Consider the following 20,551-nt stretch of genomic DNA (forward strand, 5'->3'; position numbering starts at 1 on the left):
TATATATATATATATATTATTATTATTATTATTACACTGCCATCTATTCAATTATTAACTGATGCATGCAAAGGTAAGTGGAATTTCAAAATTCTACTGAGAGCTACATTAATGGAAATTAATTCTATAAATTTATCGTCTTTGAAAATTATTATAAATTCTATATACCAAAATGATTGTTTTGAATAGTAAAATGCAATTGAATAATTTTTTGATAATTTTCGAGAAAGTTGAAATTTTGGTATAATTTATTTGGATTTTTTTGCGCTTGCACCTTATCATGTGTATTACAGCAACATCTGCATTTCCACCAATCAATATATCTAATCCAGTTTACAGCCAAATATAGTTCCGCTGATGAATTCAGGACTGTGGGTTTTGGCCAATTGGAATAGAGAAATCCAGAGATTCTTTTCTTGATATTCTGATGCATAAATAGATCAGCATTCTGGAAATGAAAAAAAATTAAATAAAACTGACGTGCCCTGTACTGAACAACTCTCCTGAGTGCTTCCATGCACACTCACCATCTGAATGTTTAAGAACAAAAGAAACCTGTTCTTTAGCTGAACCAATCTCCTCATCCTATTTCCGCTTGAGTAGCACCAAGTGTTAAACATAACAAGAATAGTGGAAGAAATGTTCTTATGCTAGCAAATAAGAACCACCAGTAGCAGCTGTCATAACCAAAGTAAATTGTACAATAAAGCCCAAAAAGAGTCATGGACAGACCGATACTCTTCAAAATAGCATGCGTGATCACTTGTTATTTGTAGGCATCCTTTTCACTGCACTTTGGCAGCTGGAGTCAAGTTGGGATCATTAATTTATTGAACTTCTTTACTCTACCTAGGAAACTTATAAACATATGCGATTATCAGTATGGAAAAAGTAATATGCGTTATTAGGAAATATTGAAAATTTTGGAGCTTTTCAACATAAAAAGTTTTACAAAGAAATAGTTATAAAACAATCAAATGCAATGCGCTATAAAGAAATAAATATAAAACAAACTAGCGCACCTAAAGCAATAGCACGATTCTTCATCATCATTGTCATAGCCATTAGCCATATTAATTTTCTGAACCCTTTTTTTAGTGTTATTTGAAGCAATAAAATGATTGTTTGAAATCATTATGAACACATTTTATTTTAGTTACCTTAAAATGAAAGATTATTCGACCTTTTTAGGTTTTTATAATAAAACAAACAGGCACATGAAAATTTTATTTAAGCTATAATGCGTGTTTTTTCTGCTCTTCTTTGTATATGTCCAAAAAATAAATGTTTATTTTTAATTATCTTATCTTCTGTAGATATTACTCAATCTTTTTCTCTAATATAATTATTTCTTGATTTATCCTTTCTAATTTAAAGAATTAACAGACAAGTTTATGAATTTTTTTTGCAAAGATAGTATATGTTGGCTGTTATACGCCATCTTATAAGAAGTAATATGTTCTGAAAAGCACTCAAGGATAAACCCTTATTTTTCTAATTTTACATAAATTTGTATGCAAAGGAAAAGAAATGAAGACTGTCGCTGCCTACTCATAGATTTGTAGGCTTGAATGGCATGGGAAGCATGGGAGAGCATCACTAATCGTGGGTATCTTGGAGAGAAAATTTGATGGGCAAAATGTAATTTAAAAGTTTATGTTGAATTGTTTGAATTTGGGAACATTTTAAATTATCTGGAGAGAAAAGTAATGAATAAGATATAATGTAAAGTTAAAATTTAAAATAAAAGATTTGGATGATCTTGATTTTAAGTATCTTTTGAATGCCTGAGATTTTCTAGTGATGGTATAGGAAGCCTTTTTTTAATAGTAGTATACATAATGATAATTAAGAATGCATGTACACTGATTGCACTTGATTTTGATTTTTCTCTGTTAGATATTCAAGAACAAAGGGATCTTCATTTTTTAATTGACAAACCTATTATAAACCGGAAATACTTCAACTTTAGAAATTGATTTACATTCAATAACCAAATTTTTAAAATAATAATGGTAATACTAAAGAGAGGTACTACATAGAAAACTATTAAATGTGTAAGTCAAGGACAGTGATCAACAATTGCTAAATCTCGAGTAATCACCATAAAAGAAAATAAAATTTGCTCCAAACTTATGAGAAGGAAAAAGATAGTTCAGAGTCCATCTTTGATTTTTTAGAATTTACTATGTATAAGATTTTATAAAAAGAAAAAAATCACTGAACTCATGAATTGAATGAAAATAAGCTCAACACATTATATGGGAGGGAGTTCTATGATTTGCTGATGTTAGTCTGAACAGTTGAAAATTTATGATCATGAATCGTTTTATTTCAATGAAGTAGCCATTAACTCAATAGTTGTAGAACACTTTCTGCTTGTTGCAATTATGGATATCACAAACCTTCGAAAGTATCTTTGACTGATGAATGAGCTGGGCTGTGGGAGTAACTCAAAAAGCAGTGCCTTGAGCACAAAAAACCACCTCTTTACCAGCGGAACCTTTTTCTATATTTGCTTCTTAAGAGCACAGCTAATTTCTTTTCAGCAGGGGTAGGCTCCTAATTCAAAAGGCTTATCCGGGATTTACAGCTGGGCAGAAAGGTTTTCTTAGAGGAAAATTCGTGAATATTTGTTACTTTGAAATAAAATTTTTTCTCTGTGTTAAATTTGAAATCTTTGTCATAATTTTTATTTAAACTAATGACAAATAAGGTGACCAAGAATCTACAATTCTCAGCCTTTTCATTGCATTTTATTTGGACTTACTAAAGATCTTTTTTTTTTCAATTTATTAATGCATTTGTTGTAGGAAGGAGAGGAACACTGTTTATTTATCCCATGTGTACTTGCATTGCTGATTCACTTAAATGCGTTTGAATATCTTCTAAATATATATATATATATATTTTTAAATCTTCAAATAGGTACTTTGGCCAGAATGTGGGTGGCAACCTGTCTCTTTAACAGATTTGATTACAGCTGCATCTGTTAAAAAGGTTTATAGGAAAGCAACCTTGTGTATTCATCCTGATAAGGTGCAACAGAAGGGGGCAAATCTTCAGCAAAAGTATATTGCTGAGAAGGTGTTTGATCTCCTCAAGGTACATTCTCTGATCTAAATCAAGTTCAATGCGATTATGTATATTTTTTAAATAATTGCAAACAAGGTTTTTCTTACTCGCTAGATTACATTTAGCTTTTAAATTTCTTTTTGTTATACAGGCATATCAGAATCTTAGTCAATCAATGCTATGTTGTTGATCAATACATAGAGGAAAAAAAAATTGTTTACATCAAATTTAAAATGACATCAACCGATGATCTACTAATAAGTTTCCTATGAAGCACAAACACGATACAATACGATACGGCGACACGACGTAATTACAAAATATAGGGACACGATACGACATAAACACATTTTTATCTTTTTAATAAATTACTAATATAAATATATATTTTTAATATTTTCTATTAAAGACGTCACAAAACAATAAATACAATTGTTAAGAAAATTTTATAATGATAAATTCTTAAAAGTTATTTTTTTACAATATCAAAATTATATACAAAATATCAAAAAATTATTAAAACATTTAATACCAATGCCATCCATAATAAATTAAAGCAAAGTATGGCAAAATGTCTAAATATAACAACATAATTATCACTAATTGTAGTTAATACATTCAACGGTGGTGTCATAATTTGTGCTAGCTCCATTGCCCTCAACAACGACACCTTCACCTTCATCAACGAAAAACATTGTTTGTAAACATGGCTCATTAAGAGAAGGATTAACAACTGTGAGAATCCAATATCATTCGTTCTAGCCAAGGCGTCTCCACCAACTTCCCATAGTTTTGTGTCCTACTGAGAGTATTCTGGGCTCCTCCTAGATAGAAAATTGAGATAAGTATGAACAACTATCAAATCTTCAACTCGTTGCGGAGTGATTTTATTTCTCTCAAGTGAACTGATAAAAAAATATGTATTCTACTTTTTTCATAACAAGAAGATGAACACGGTTGAGCCAACAATTTGAAAGCTAAACTTTACAGTTGTGGGGAACTTGCTCCATAAATCATGAATTGTCTTTCCATTCATAATAGCTCTAGAAGCTATGGAGTCATGATTAACGAAAGCAACATTAAATCCAAAAAAAAATTAGCAAACTCCAAATTAACAATTTATTTTTCTTCAATATTTGAGAAACACCTCTTTAAGCATTTATTTCTCTTAATTGATACATTCATATCTTTGTTTGGAGCAACACGATTTGGAGTTTCACTTATCCAAGCTTGACTGTAACACCTAATAAAAAATGCACTTTTAAGTGACAAAATTAATACAAGTTAGGATTAATAAAGAATGTCAATTCAAATAATATTTTGAATTAAGAGTGAGTTAAACAATGAAGAGAAATGTTTCTTTTATTTCATATTTTTACTAAAATCTCATATGCAACTTTATAAAAATTAGAGTCTTTATTGTCTCTTTTTTCTTCGTGTCGATATAATACCTTTCATCGTTTTTATCATAGAATCCCATATATTGTAGACAAGGTGGAGACAAGGTTTCTCTGTATTAGTCAATCTCGACATGTCATATATAGATTCTGTAAAATCACTAACGTAATTAATTTTTTTCCACCACACATCATCATAGAATTTTTCCCTTACAAATTTTTTCTTGCTTATATCTTCTTCACGATACATATTTCACTTCTTACTGATCGCCATTATTTGTAGCCCATGACTGTACTTAATGCAAAATGAGTCTCTGCAATGACCAACATTTTCAGTTTTACAAATTCATTGAACATTGATAATCTCATTCAATGATTCATAATAATGTTTTTTATAAAATTGAAATTATCTGTAATGCCAACTATCTAGTTGCATTGCTCATAAATTGTCTAATTTCCTTCTTTATTCTTCGGAACACATATATTCTTCGAAGCACATATATTCATCAATGCTAAGTTCAATTTGTGAACAAAACAAAGTCCAAAAAATTTGATGATATTGAGCCCCAATCAATGTTTCTGTATCTCTCAACACAGGTACATTATCAGTGATTACTTGAACCACTTTATCTGAATCTACGCTCACAATTACTTATTTAATTTCTTTGGCAATGTAAACTTCTTTTTATATATCTCTAATACGCCTCGACACAAAAATCAACAAATAAACCACGACAAAACGACAATTTATAGGTGAAAGAAACAAACAAGGGTTGCTCTTACAAAAATTAACATAATACAAGCAAGATACAAGGTTAATATACTTTCTAGAGGTAGATCGGCTGTACTACACCCTAGACGTCACTAGGAACACCGTAATAAGAAAGAAAACAATAGCCATACAACATATGCATTAAAATAAACAAACCCTTAGTTCCCCCTTTAATAGAATTTTCATTGCTGAATTCGAAAACTTTCCTTTTAAACTTTCCTCCAAACTCCCCTTAATTTCTACTCCTTGAATATGTGATTATGGCAAGAGTGGACCCCACCCTCTCATTTCCTTCCTCTGTGCCTCTCCCCTTCTCGCCTGCAATCGGTCAGTCCCTCCTAGACCGGTCCGTCTGTGGGTGTAACTTTACTCCCCTCCAAAAAATGTACCTTGTCCTCAAGGTGAAAAGATGAAAATTGCTAGTGGATCATCTCGTAAGGCTCCCATGTCGCTTCATAGTCTGATAGTCCTTTCTACTTAACCAATCCTTGTTTGCTCCCCTTACTCGGCGTACTTCCTCAATCTCTAATTGCTCCAGAATCACCTCCAAGTCCTCCGTCAGCGTCGAAACTAGTGTAGATGGGGGTGTGTGATCTCTAATCAGTCGTCTCTATTGGGATACATGGAAGGTCCGTGTAATGCAGGGGATGGTGGTAACTTCAAATGGTAGGCTACTGTACGATGTGTCCATCATCTCATAAGGCCCAAAGTATCTTTATGAAAGTTTCTGGCTTCTCCTTCTGGCCAATGTCTTCTTTCAGTAGGGCCTTAGCTTCAAGTAGATCATGTCCTCTGGTTTGAATTGCACCTCTCTTATGTGCCCATCCTCTTTTCTCTTCATGATTTGTTGAGCTCTCAAAAGATGCCCCTTGAGCTATGCTAGTATCTTGTACCTCTCCTCCAAGTGCTGAGCAACTCTTGAAACTGGTGTAGTGCTATGTCCATAATGTATCAAGTGGAGTGGATCCAATCCATACAATATCTTGAAAGGGATTGTCTGTGCGACATGTGGTAAGAAGTATTATACTAATACTCAACCCATGCAATCTACTTAGCCCATAACTTCGCTGTATTAGATACAAAACAACGCATGTATGTCTCCACACTTATATTAAAACCTCCGTCTGTCCATTGGTCTAAGGATGATATATGGTGCTTCTTTTAAGGATTGTTCCTTGCAAACTAAAGTAGCTCTTTCTAGAAGTGGCTAAGGAACACCTTCTCCCTATCCGATACAATTAATTTCGACACCCTATGCAAACGGACTAAATCCCAGATTGAGACCGCAGTGTAGGGTTGTCTTAAGAGAATGAAATGTGCGTACTTAAGCATTCCACGGCCACCATAATCACCCTTCTGGCCGTGGCAACCCTTGATAAAATCCATCATTCTTTCCCAAGCCTTCTCCGGTAATGCTAATGGGTGCTGTGGTCAAAGTACTTGTAGTGCTGGCATACGTCATATTTTGCCATAATGTCCTTCACCTCTCTGCGCATCCCCACCCAATAAAGCTCTGCCGCCAGAAGACTGTAGGTCTTAAACCCTTATAATAATTTAGGGATATACTTCGACAACTTGGGTAGCACGAATAGCCCCTGGTGGATCAGCCGTTGTCCTCTCAATGCATATTTTGGATGATTGTTCAGATCCTGTAGTAATTCAGTCCTTATTTTCCTCAACTCTTCATCCCTTTTGCTCTCCTATCTCAAAGCCACCCAGTCCAGCACCAAGGGTACTGAATAGTGCTGTCAATTGGGGTTCCTCAACCTTTCTCGACAGTGCGTCAGCTGCCTTGTACTTCAATCTTGGTCGGTAATAAATCTTGAAATCATACCTCAGCAGCTTGTATAACCATCTCTATTGCTCCTCAATCACCATCCGTTGCTCCATAAGATACTTTAAATTCCTTTGATATGTCCTAACCAAGAAATGTCGTCCAACAGGCCGCCACTTTTGAATGGTCAAGACAATTGCCATCAATTCTAGCTCATATACTGACTTTAGCCTCGCTCTGGCTGTAAGAACCTGGCTGAAGTATGCAATTGGTCGTTGATCCTGCCTGAGCACTTCGCTCGATCCGTACCCTGACACATCCGTTTTAATTGTTTATTGAGATCTGGAAGTGTTATTATCGATACGCTAGTCATGACCCTCTTCAGTTGTTTAAAGGTCTGTGTTGCTGCTTCTCCTTATTTGAAATTGTCTTTCTTCAACTGTTCTATCAGTGGTCATGCTATCGTGTCATATCCTCTCACGAACTTCCGGTAGTAACCGATGAAACCCAGGAATCCTCTCAACTCCTTTAAACTCCTTGGTAAGGGCCAATCAACCATAGCTTCAATTTTGGACTGATCCACTACTAGCTTGTTCTAGTCATCACATATCCTAGGTACTCCACCTGCCACTATGCAAAAGTACATTTCTTTAAGTTGGCATACAATTGACGCTCCCTCAATGTCTCCTAAACCGTCCTCAGGTGCCCCATACGCTCTATCTCTGTACGACTGTAGATCAGGATATCAACAAAGAAAATCAGGATAAATTTTCGAAGATAAGGTTGACAATACTATTCATGAGGGATTGAAATGTCGTCGGTGTGTTGATGAGGCTGAACGGTATTACTAAGAACTCATATTGTCTTGCTTGTGTTCTTAATGCTGTCTTGTGTACATCCGTCGAATTCATCCTGATCTGGTGGTTCTCCTACTTCAGATCAATCTTTGAAAAAAATAACTGTCCCATAAAGCTCATAGAATAATTCATCAATCACAGGAATATGATACTTGTCCAACACCATTTCCTTGTTCAAAGCTTAGTAGTCCACGTATAATCTCCAACTACCATCTTTTTTCTTTATCAACAGGACGAGACTGGAAAAAAGGCTCACACTAGGCCTGATAATCCCAACCTCGAGCATCTCTAGGATCAGCTTTTCTATCTCATATTTCTGAATTTGGGGGTAACTGTATGGTTTGACGTTGATGGGAATCCTCCTTTTATGTAATAGCATGCTCGTGCTCCCTCTGATGGGGTAACCCGCTTGGGTGCTAGAAAACATTAGTGAACTGCTGTAGGAGCTACTGAACCCCTTTTGGAAACTCTGCCAACTCGAACCTCGTCAATGCTCTGCAACTCCATTAAGTAGTCTAGTCCTGCTCCCCGAATCGACTTGACCATAATTTTGAGCGATGCCATGATTTTTCATAAGCTAGCATCCCCTCTCAACACCGCCTTCCTTCCCTTCACTTGGAACTCCATCGTCAAGGACTTCCAATCCACCTTCATCTCTCCTAATGTTCGCAGCCACTTCATCACCAAAATCACATCTGTGCTGCCCAAATGTAAAAGAAGTTGTCCACCACCTGTAGGCCATGTATTGTTAGAATCAACCCTTTGCAAATTTCCCTACTTCTCTCCACCTTCCCTATCCCCATTATGATGCCAAAGCTCCCTTTAGTCATCATCTTCAACCCTGGCTTCTCCACAACCTGATTTGAGATAGTCATGTGTGATCCCGCTAACCGCCAAAACCACAATTAGCTGCTCCCCGATCCATCCCCGCACCTTCATGGTGTGATTCGAGGTAAATCTAACCACCAAATTGAGGGACACCTCGACCACATCCAAATACAGATGCTTCTCCTATGCTGCTTCCTCTTCTGAGTCCTCACTCTCTGTATCCTCTTCTTGAACTAAAAGAACATGAAGGGAATGCCCATTGCAACGATGTCCTGAGGCGTATTTCTCGTCACAACAATAACACAATCTTTTGGCTCTTTTGTACCACACTTTTGCATCTGTGAGACACTTGAAATTACTCATGGGGCGGGGTTTGGTACTCTTCTTCTTCGACATCTCTTTCTGAAATGACACCGTCTGGGGGGTCGTGGCTGTCACGGTGCTCTTGTAGAATCCCCCGGTGTTGCCGCCTTTGTCGGTCTTCCTCGCCTGTCTGTTATCCTCCATCGTTTGGGCGAGCTCTATCATCCCTCAATCCACGTGATCTCAAGGGGTGGATGAGTGTTCATATGTCGCGCTTCAGACCTTTCAAGAAGTCGCCCTTCCAAGCCTATCGCAGAAATCCCCCTCAACCTCCTTGAAAAAAGCTTGAACTTCTCTCGGTACTCCATAATCGTTCCATTCTGAGTTAGTGCATAGAATTGCTTGTGTAAGTCTCCCTCCCGAATGACTCAGAAGCGTTTCAACAAACAATCCTTAAACTCATCCCATGAGTGTATCAGATACCTTGCCTCCATCCACTGGAAGCACAATAAAGCCTTCCCCCCCAAGCAAAATCCCGCTTCTATGAGTTTCGCTTCCCCAGTCAACCCATTGATCGCCAATCAACCCATTGATCGCAAAGTATTGCTCCACCCTATACACCTATCCACGTGCATCTTCCCCTTCAAAGAAGGACATTTTCAGTTTCTCGACCTTTGCATCTCAACCCCAGCTTTCTCTCCCTCCGAAATCACCCCTCTGTGCCGTGTATCTAGGGTGAAATCCCTCTTGCGGTCATAGGCATCGTATTTTCGATTCTCTCATTCCTACATCATACTCTTCTGTGCCCCTTCTACCATCTCTCCAATTTTCGGCCATCTCCCTCCATCGGAATTCTCCACTCCCCCTCGTCTTGGAGTCATAGGGGGATGCTCTTGTAGGTAGATGATGTCTTTATTTTCTTCTCGTTCGATCTTCTTCCCCTTTGACTTGACCAGGAATTCCCCGATCAACCCTTGGTTAGGGTTTGTAGTTGGAGCGGTCAACATGACCTTGGATTGCATCTCTATGAGCTTTTTCATCATCTCCCACATTTCCCCCATGCTTTCAAATCTACCATTCATTCGACTTTCATTAGAAGAAAGTCTGTCCTCCATGGTAGCAAACCTTCCATTCCAGCTCGAATTTGCTCCATCTCTCCTTCTAGCACATTAACTTTATTTGCTGTCATCCCACCAACATCTATGCTCTGATACCAATTTGATACACCTCAGCACCAAAATCAGCCAACAAACCGTGGTGAAATGACAATTGATAGGTGAAAGCAACACAAATAAGGGTTGTTCTTAGAAAAATCATCGGAAAACAAACAAAATACAAGGTTGATCTACTTTTGAGAGGTGGATCGACTCTCCCACACCCTACATGTCGTTAGGAACACCACAATAAGAAAGAAGACAATAACCACACAAAATATGCATGAAAATAAACAAACCCTAGGTTCCCCCTTTAATAGAGTCCTCATACAACATTTGAAAACTTTCCTTTTAAACTTCCCTCAAAACTTCATTTAATTTCTCATCCTTGAATATGTGATTATGGCCCAAGTGGACCCCACCCCTCCTTTCCTTCCTCAGTGCCTCGCTCGGATCCCTCCCCTTCTCGCGACAAAAGCCGACTCACCTGTGGGGCGGCTGTGCTGCAATTGGCCGGTCCCTCCTGGACCGACCAGTTTGTGGGCGTTACAGTCTCTTCACAGTTAGTAGCTTTTATAAACATGAGTCCAAATTCTTTGACGCCTGCGAAATTAATGAGAGATCTTCTTTGCGCATTTCTCCAACTATCACAAACCCTGAAAACTCATTTTTCTTTCCAAGTCTTCTTTTTAGGCTCAAGCATTCTCTCAACATGTGTTCTCTCTTTTTAAAGTAAAGTTATTGTTAACAAATTATAACTAGAAGTAATATATCCAGTTATTATGTTATTGGCTGCATATGAGAACGCACTAAAATAATATAAATTTTTTGACAAATGAAATGAAAGAGCTACAGAAAAGAACATTTGAGTGATTTTTTTTATGTAAATGATCTCTAGCTTACAAATTTAATGCTCTTTCAATAAGACTATTGCTCGATATTTTTCTTTTCTTGTAATCATAATCGTAATCTTTTGCTCTAAACAAACGCTAACTTGACTGAAAGTTACACAAATGATTAGGGCCACTTTGCCCTGATGGAAGTAGAATCTTCTTAAATACAACATTCTTCTTTTTCTGCTCTGCATCAGCATCTTACTTCTGCATTTCTTAAATTTGTTTCGAAGTTACTTTGGGACATACTCAAATACTAATTCCAGATTGTCAAAGCATGTGTGTTCTAAACCTAGAATATGTACCCTTGAACTTTTTTTTTATAACAAAATTAACATTGAAATTCTATGTTGCATCCTGCTCCGATTGATCTCAATTTCTCAAATTTGGTGATATATGTTCATAAAGACTCTTATTTTATGGGATTGTTAGAGACACTTGTAGTAGCCCTTATCCTATTAATCAATATATATAATGTTTATATTTTGAAACCGAATTTCTCAAAAAAGCTTCCCGTAAAAACGACAAACCTGCAATCTTTCTCACTGAGACAAAGATCTCCACCCTAGCTGCGCCCTGCCGACTGTTCTTACTAGGTAAGTTTCTTTATGGAAACCCTAAACTTAAACTAATTCAAAAGGACTTTGAGCAAATGAAGCTGAAAGGGGGTTGGAGGATCCGTAAATTGGATGGTCGTCACATTCTTATTCAACTATCAAATGATAAAAACTACACCCATTTGTTTGCGAGAAGACTTTTTCAAATAGAAAACCATGTGATGAAGGTTTTAAAATGGACGATGGATTTTGACCTCGTATTGAACCTCCTACCATTCCTGTTTGGCTGCGTTTTCTAGGTTTGAAGATCCATATTTTTGATCAAGAGCTTCTCTTCGCTTTAGCGACGGTGTACGGTAAACTCCTCAAAACTTACACGCCTACAGTGAATCTAACTCGGCCTTCAGAAGCCAGAATTTTGATAGAAATGGATATTACTTTACCTTTTTCAGGAGAAATATGAATTGACACACAATATCAAGGTTTTTGGCAGCAAGCAAAACTTGAACAGATACCACTTATTGTACCCACTGCCGTATGTTTGGACATTCTCCTTCTCAATGTTATCAGTTGCATCCAAATTTAAAACCTTCAAGTAAAAACGCTTCTGGATCTGCCACACCTCATACCTGTCTCTTTTTCGCTCCTGAGTGCATTCCACAAACTATTGAAATACCGGTTGACACGATGCCACCTCCTCCTCCCACTACCGGAGACAATAGTCTCTCTGTTCTTCCGACTGATATATTGACAGATGATTTACTTGGGTCCGATAATCAGGATAGTATTGAAGCTCCACATCCTCAGGATGCTTCAGGTGTTGAAGGGACATGCTTACCATCTCTTCAGAATCAGAATGTTGTTACTGCTAGTCAGGAGCTGGAGGGCTCATTCTCTCCTACATGCCCAACAATCTGTTGACCACACCGATCAAGTGAGCCAGTCTCGGATAAGGAATGACAGGTTTACACATCTTGAAAGAAAAAGAAGAATGGAGGCACACCCCAACTTGGGAACTTAATGAATGATACTCTAGTAACTTCGGGTAATGGAACGCACTCAGCAATTTGTTAGCTGTCTCCGGTCCTAGAACCAGAGGCAGAGGCAAGACCAAGCTGGCTCGTGCCTAGCAGCTTATTTTCTGCAAGTTTTATTTTTTTGTATTTTATCCATGTTTCATCCTTTCAGGATGCTAGTGTCTGATGTATTTGATGTATCGTTGCTAGTGTCTGATGTATCGTATGGGTAGGACACCTTTTTTTGGGTCCTCTCATACAACCTCTATGTATCTTTTCAATTTCAATAAAATTAGCCTTTGGGCGTTTATATATATATATATATATATATAAAGGATAATGGGTCATTTACATAAATGACACACATATATTCTGAATTTACATATATCACACCCAAATCTACTAAATACATAGGAATTCGGTGATATGTATATAAATGCCCCATCTAAATACCAACTCGGTTTGTGATATTTGTTCAAATGTTAGGGGGTTAGAGCTGATGCCTCCATTCTTGCATTAATCAGTGAAGGAATATGTCAACATTAGAATCTAGATATAATTCCTTGTCATATTTACCTGCAGACCACTCAATTTTTTCTCTATCACATCAAATTTATCAAAACAACCATTAAACCCTAAATCGTAAGTGTTGAGCATGATTGCGAGGTGATGGTTAGAGGGTAAGTCGGTAAGACCTACAAAATGTCGCAGCTTTATTTTTTTTGTTGCCACTGCTTCAATGCCGCTCTAATTTATCTTCCTGTGTCTGGTTTCATGCCGTGTACAAGCGGTGTTGTGAGGTGTCCGGGAAGTTTCAAATTAATCAGACAACTCCGACACGTTTAGGAGATTGTTGAACAAGTATCGACCCATGTTGGAGCCGTGTCATTGTCAGACACATGTCCGACACGGGTGCAGATTCTTTTTGGAGATGTCGGTGCTTCATAGTAAGTTTCATTTGAACCTGTAGACGCATTTGTTCGGTAACTTTATTCTAATTAGTTATTGATAGTTATTTCATCTCTTTAATTTTATATCCAAGTTCCATGACCTCCCCTTTTTTGAATTTTACACAATCTCTTATGTTCAGGATTTTACCAAGCACAAGTGGCACTTCCATCCTTTCGATTAACCTTTTTCACACTTCTGTTTCATATCATGCAACATTGTCGCAGTTCCTTTTTTGATTTTTGCACATAACCTCATATCTTCAGGACTTTACCAAGCATTAGTTGCACTTCCATTCTTTCTATTAACCTTTTCTATAGTTTTATTCCATATCATACAACATTCTCTCAGCAAGATCAAGGATAGAAGGCTCTGTTTAGTTACCATTTTCTTGCATTTTTTTTTTGTTCCTTTGATTCTGCCTTTCTACCTATAAAAAAAAAATCTTTGTGCTGTTTATATAAGAGAGTAAATTAACCGTCAAGATAATGTTTTTATGGATCTCATTTTTTAGTGTGAGGTATCAATGTTAAAGATTAATAAATGGGAATTATTAGCAAGTTACATCTAATTATTAAAATTAATTGGGCTAAAAATTTAATTTTGAAAGAGTTGGTGGAAAATGACGCCCTTGAATATTTTGTTTTTTCTTATATATTATCATACCATCATTCGCATTTTTCCAACAATATGGAATCTGCTTTATGAATCCTCTGAAATAACTTTGTAAGTGTTTTTATTTTGATGACATATATGCTGTTTTATGTTAGTTACATCTCTCAACATCCTTGCTGTCAACTTGCAATGGAGTGGAGTCTTTTTGAAATATCATATCGTAAAGATAAGCAGCCAGCCCAGATCTGGATTCTGGAAGACTCAAGGCATACTAGTTGTGTTTTAGAGTCCCTCGTACTCGAAACAGAGATCACTGATTTGTCAAAGCAAAATGCACTTTAAGTGACCAAAAATCAACAGTATCCTGCTGTGAGAGCTTATACTAACTGTAATTTTAACCTGAATATGATTGGAAGATGTTATTTACTTTTAGATTGGAGTGAGAGGATGGATTGCTGCTGCCAGTCAGGCAAGTGATTTTTTCTCTTGCCACCCATTATTTTCATGATGAGTGAATTGTTCGGAAAAAATTGGTTGCCATGAAAGTGCGGGAACTCCACTATAATTTCCCTTATTATATCCAAGACTATTTAATTGTTTAGGAACCTTTTCTACAAGTCCTTAATGTGTCTGTAAGAGCTCAGGAGAAGCGGATTATGCTTAATTAACCATATTTTTGTTGGTGTTGTGTTAGTGTATATTTTGATCTAGTTTGAGACTTTTTTTGGACACCAATCCCTATAATTAATTACTACTTTTGCTTGATTAAGGAGGTTTCTTTTGATCAATTTTAGGCCATCTTAAAATTTAGGAGTGAATTAATTGTTTGGGAGAATTATTGGGATAATGAAGGTGAACCTGCCTTGGATTCTGTGGTTTCCTTATCTTTAATATACAAAGGACCCAATGTCAACATTAGAGGGCTATGAGCTGTAAAGTTCTGAGAAGATGATTGATTATCATGGATTGCTTCTTTTCAAATACCCAAGCAAAACGATTTAGAAATGTGATGTGTGTCTCGAGATTAGCATCAACTTGTCTACCAGCAGAGGGCCAACCATACTGATTTTTTCTGAATATTTCAGAGGCAAGAAATTTGGCCACTTGCAGGATGTAACGAACAAGAGTTCAGAGTCATGCTTAACTGTGAGTTATTCACCAGTTTCAGCTTGACTCAAAGAAGTTTTTAGAAAACAAATATGAGATTTGATTTGTGCTATTTTAATTAGTGTTTTTTGCTTTGATTGATGGACTTGTTTGCTGATGATATCCTTCTCGTGGATAAAACGAGAGAAAAAGCTCTGGAAAAAACTTGAATTATGGAGGTCTACATTGGAGTCTAAAGGCCTTCGTTTAAGTAGAACTAAAACTGAATACATGGAATGTAATTTTAGTAGTAATAGCTCTAGTGACAGAAGTGTGACTTTGGGTGATCAAATTATTAAAAGGTGTGAACGATTTAGATATCTTGGGTCCGTTGTCCAAAGCGATGGTGATATAGATGGGGATGTTAATAGTAGAATTCAAGTTGGTTGGTTGAAGTGGAGGAATGCTTCGGGCCTTTTGTGTGATAGAAAAGTACCGCTAAGACTGAAAGGAAAATTTTATAAGATGGTGGTGAGACCTGCAATGCTCTATGGCGCTGAATGTTGGCCTTTAAAAGAGAAGCATAATAATAAGTTAAGTGTTGCCGAGATGAGAATGATTAGGTGGATGAGTGGCTTTACACTTAGAGACAAAATGCGGAATGAATATATTCGTGATAGGGTTGGTGTAGCTCCTGTGACAGACAAAATTAGAGAAAGTCGTCTTAGATGGTTTGGTCACATTAAACGTCGACCATTTGATGATCCGATTAGGAGAGTAGATGTTTTAAATTCGACTTGTGTTAAGAAAGGCAGAGGTAGACCTAGGAAGACTTGGGCTTATTGTATTAAAAATGATCTTAATTTACTAGAACTAAATGAAAATATGACACTAAATAGGACGCAATGGAGAAAAAGGATTCATGTAGCCGACCCCGCGTAGTGGGATTAAGGCTTTGTTGTTGTTGTTGTTGTTGTTGTTGATGGACTTGTTAGCATGGTGGTTGGTCCAAGTTTGTTTTATCTATTGGAAGATCCACATTTACTCTGAAATTTGATTTAGCAGACTAATTGGCTTTATGCTAGCCTGAATTAAAGCAGGATGAGACTTGCATCCATTAGAAAGCAAAATTATTACTTGCAATCTTGTGGATGAGGAAAGCCCAATAGTAGGCTTTACAACCTTAAGATATAGATAAGGTGGCATGTTTGATTAATTTGGTGTGATTTTATTTTTAATTTAACATATTAATTTCTCTTTAGTGGTGATGACTCACCACAACCCTTAGATCAATTGGGAGATGGTAAGCTTAAACTCAAAATTTTGGTCTGTTTGCTTGATCAACTGAGCCAATGTTGATTGTATTTGAGCTATAACCTCGTAGATATCATAGTAATCTAGGATTTCAGATGTTAATTCGATGATTTTGTTACCTTATAAGTTTATTATGTGTATTTTGATTTGTCAAGGGCCTATTAGAGTCCTTTGCCATTTGAGACCATTTAAAAATTCAAGGCGCAATAACACGTTTCATTCCTTTTATTTTAGGAATTAGCATGCTTACGAGCGTACTTTAAAAATGTGCATGCGAGACATTTATGGACATGTATTCCAAAGTATTTTCTGGTTCAGATGTGTTAACTGTGCGAGCATGATTTTCTGAAGCATTAGTATGGATATCAATGTCTTTGCGCAAATCAAATACATTATGAATTGAAGTTCTTTTTGATCGAGAGTTTGATTCTTTGTGGATTTATTGCTGAAGTTGTCTCACAATTTCTTTTGATTTTGCATTAGCTTGGTTAATGCTTTAGTTATTCTTTTTGTTTTGATTTTACTCTTGATGAATAATCGTTAGTCTCATTGAACCACATGAGGCAAACTGTTTAAATCTGATTAATTAATTGCTTTCTAAGATTTTCTTATTTTGATTAGCCATGTCTATGAACTTATTGCAATCGGCTAATCAATTAGTACTCAACTCTAATCAGGTCAATTGGTGAAATTAAATCTTATGTTTTGAAACGCATGAGGTAACCAGAGAATTGGCACAAAAAACGGACTTCATTTTCTTTAAACTTTGAAGAATGCTTCATGTCAAAAAGGCTACGAGGTTTGCTCGTAGATATCATGACAGAGCACAATTCAATTTACATTGCAGCAAGGGCCACAAGATGCACCATGGAAACTATCAAAGTTGGTGCAATGTGATTTATGCTATTAAGGTTTAAGAGAGGTTGCAAACGGATACCATCTCTTAAATTTTTTTATAAGTTTCTTGTGTCAAGATGGCCATGAAGTGTGCTTTGGTAGATGCCACAATGGAGTACAATATGATTTGGTTTAAAGAAGAACCATGGAATGCACTTTTGTAGACGCCATGGTGGGTTGACGCGATTTAATTTATTGTTGTTTAAGAAAGAGAAAGATGAAGTTTGAGAAGATTTTACCTATCATCTTTAGTGTAGCTTTTGTCATGCACGTGCAAAAGGCCACACTTAAGGTTATTTGTAGAAATTGAAAACTTGCATGGGGTTTGCACAATGAAGGGGCCTTTGGAAGATGTGAAAGTAAATTTAAATCTTATGTTTTGAAACACATGAGGTAACCAAAAAAATGGGGCTAAAATTGGACATCATTTCCTTTGGATCTTTGAAGATTGTTTCATGTCAAAAAGGCTACGAGGTATGTGTGAAAATATCATGTTGGAGCTCATTTTATTTACTTTGCAAACTTGCATGGGGTTTGCACAGTGAGGGGGCCTTTGGAAGATGTGAAAGTGAAATTAAATCTTATGCTTTGAAACACATGAGGTAACCAGAAAATTGGGCATCATTTCCTTTGATCTTTGAAGAATGTTTCATGTCAAAAAGGCTATGAGGTATTCTCAAAAATATCATGGTGAAGCGCAATTTGATTTACGTTGCAACAAAGGCTACAAGTTACACCATGGCAACTATCAAAGTTGGTGAGGTTCAAGAGATACATTAATTAACTTTGCAAACATATACCATCTCTTAAATTTTTTATAATTTTCTTGTGTCAAGTTGGCCTTTTGGCGTGCTTTGGTAGATGCCATAAGGGGTCACATACACAAGACAAGTGTGTAGATTTATATGTTTGGGACTGTTTTGGGTTTGGGTGGCTTGTAGTTTGCAAACGAGAGCAGTGGCTAGTGTATTGACTGCAAAAAGAATGGGAGTTAAGGTCGAGTCATGTAGGGGGAGATTGGCACATAGTATAGAAGTATTGAGAGTGCGGAGGGAGGGATCAAGTATAGGAGTTTTCGGAGGGATAAAATTAGGGATGTGTGAGATGGACAAGTCGAGGGGGTCAGCTGAGCAATTGTGGAACCAGTAAGAGCTTGAGGCTCGGGAATAAAACTTCATTGAATCATAAGGAGTAGTTGACAAAGGTGGCCAGAGAAGCATAGTGGCAAGCATTGCTACTGAGGGAGGATTTGTTATGTGTGTAGCTCTTAGAGTTACATGTGTAATTAAAGTAGAGAATATATTATTTGATTTGAACTGGTGCTTCTCCAATCCTTTAAGGTTTGCATCTCTTATTTAATTCATTTAAGCTTAAAACTATTAAAATTTCTTCAACTTGATTAGAAACTAATACGACCAATTTCAATACACAAATTGGGATATTAATTAGGCTTATAATTCCTCAAATTAAAGTTAAATGAATATCTTTTAATGGAGAACAATAGTTGGATCCAATTTTAATGATTAGCTCTTAAGTAAGCTAGTTGAGACTTGATTAAGCACATTAAGTTTAATTTACCCTAATGTTAGGACGAACAAAATGCCTCCCAACGAATGTGACAGACATTTATACCACATGCATTGCGAGTTTTGAGATTTTTTATGGTTTTTAATGCTCAAGTCTGTTCATTAGACTTGTCCAGCTTCATATTTGATATATTGATCTCACTTTTAAAGTTTATTGCACCAAACAAATTGCTCGGTTCCTTAGGCTAGTGTGTTGAGGTTTTTCTCCAATTAAGACTCTTGGGCTTGTTAAATTGAAATTTTGATTTTAAGCCTAACCTTTTAAACTTGTTGAACTTGAGGATTGCATGTCAATTCAGCTAGTAGAACTTGTTAAATTAATATGGCTGCTTGATTCTTAGGTTCATGAGTTGAGAATTTTTACTAGTTCTTACCTTAAGTTTGTTGAATTGGAATTTGATGTTCATGCTTTGTACTCGAACTTGTTCAGCTTGAAATTTATGTGTTGATTCAATTTAAGGAGCTTGTTGAATCAGCGAGATCCTTGGGTTTGTGAGTTGAACATATCACCAGTTTGACTCTTAGGCTTTACAGATCTAAAAAAATTCACAAATGTGGCCCTTTGGCTTATTGAGTAGAGAGTTTTTCTTAAATCTTGATCTTTTTGACTTGTTTAGCTTGAGATTTGCGTATCAATTTGATTATTGGAGCAAATTGAATCAACAAGCTTTACAGACCCTTATATTTATGAACCGAGAATTTTCATATGTTTGTTGTAATTCAATGTTCAAGCTCTTTTCTTGGACTTGTTGAGCTTAAGATTTGGCTTTTTATTTTATTCGATTTATGGGCTTATTGAATTTGCAGGACATCTTGGCACCTTGGGCTTACGAGTTGAGAATTTTCAATAGTTTAGCCTATGGGCTTGTTAAACCATGACCTAGTATTAAGGCTAGGTCTTTTATACTTTTTAAGCTTAGCCTTTGAAGCTGTTAAATCAAGAAGGATACCGAGTCTTAGCTGTGTGAGCTGAATGAACTTATCAGTACCACGTGCAATTATGTTTGGTTAAAAACATGAGCTGTCAATCAGCTTTTAGGATTCTACCTGCAATGTTAGGCCTAACTAGGCAAGAATTTTATAAGGCAACAAACTTCACCCTTTTATATGTATAAGGAAAATAATTTAAGCAGTTTGGCCTCTTGAGCTTGCTGCATTACTGGGATTATGGGTTGTTCCTTTAACTTTTTAAGTAAGGCTGTCCATGTGAATTGAAATGCAAGAGCTTATTGAGACAGTGAGGATTGGGGCTATAATCGAGCCAAACCGAGCCGAGTATATTATGGTTTGGGCTTGTCCTGGTATAATTATAAGTTGTTCATATTTTGCTTGAGTTTGTGTTGAGCTTTTACATATTATTCAAGATTGGCTTGTTTAAAATTTTCAATGTTTGAATTTGATTTGTAATTGATTTGTTTATGACAAGTGAATGAGTATTTGAACAAGCTAAAAATTTAAACTAGTACTTGAATTTTCATA

The 20,551-nt window shown here is 36.4% G+C and overlaps 1 protein-coding gene across 1 annotated transcript in view; it reads left to right on the forward strand.

Annotated features, from left to right (window-relative positions):
• The window catches only part of LOC110026757 (auxilin-related protein 1-like), a 44,775-nt gene that overhangs the window by 10,245 nt on the left and 13,979 nt on the right, over window positions 1–20,551 (forward strand). Inside the window, exon 7 of the mRNA XM_020727858.1 lies at window positions 2,929–3,105. Coding sequence (XP_020583517.1) covers window positions 2,929–3,105 — 177 coding nt within the window. The remainder of the gene's footprint in view (window positions 1–2,928; window positions 3,106–20,551) is intronic.

The sequence above is a fragment of the Phalaenopsis equestris genome, unplaced genomic scaffold, assembly GCF_001263595.1.
Source record: "Phalaenopsis equestris unplaced genomic scaffold, ASM126359v1 Scaffold000399, whole genome shotgun sequence".
In the NCBI taxonomy this organism is placed as follows: Eukaryota; Viridiplantae; Streptophyta; class Magnoliopsida; order Asparagales; family Orchidaceae; genus Phalaenopsis; species Phalaenopsis equestris.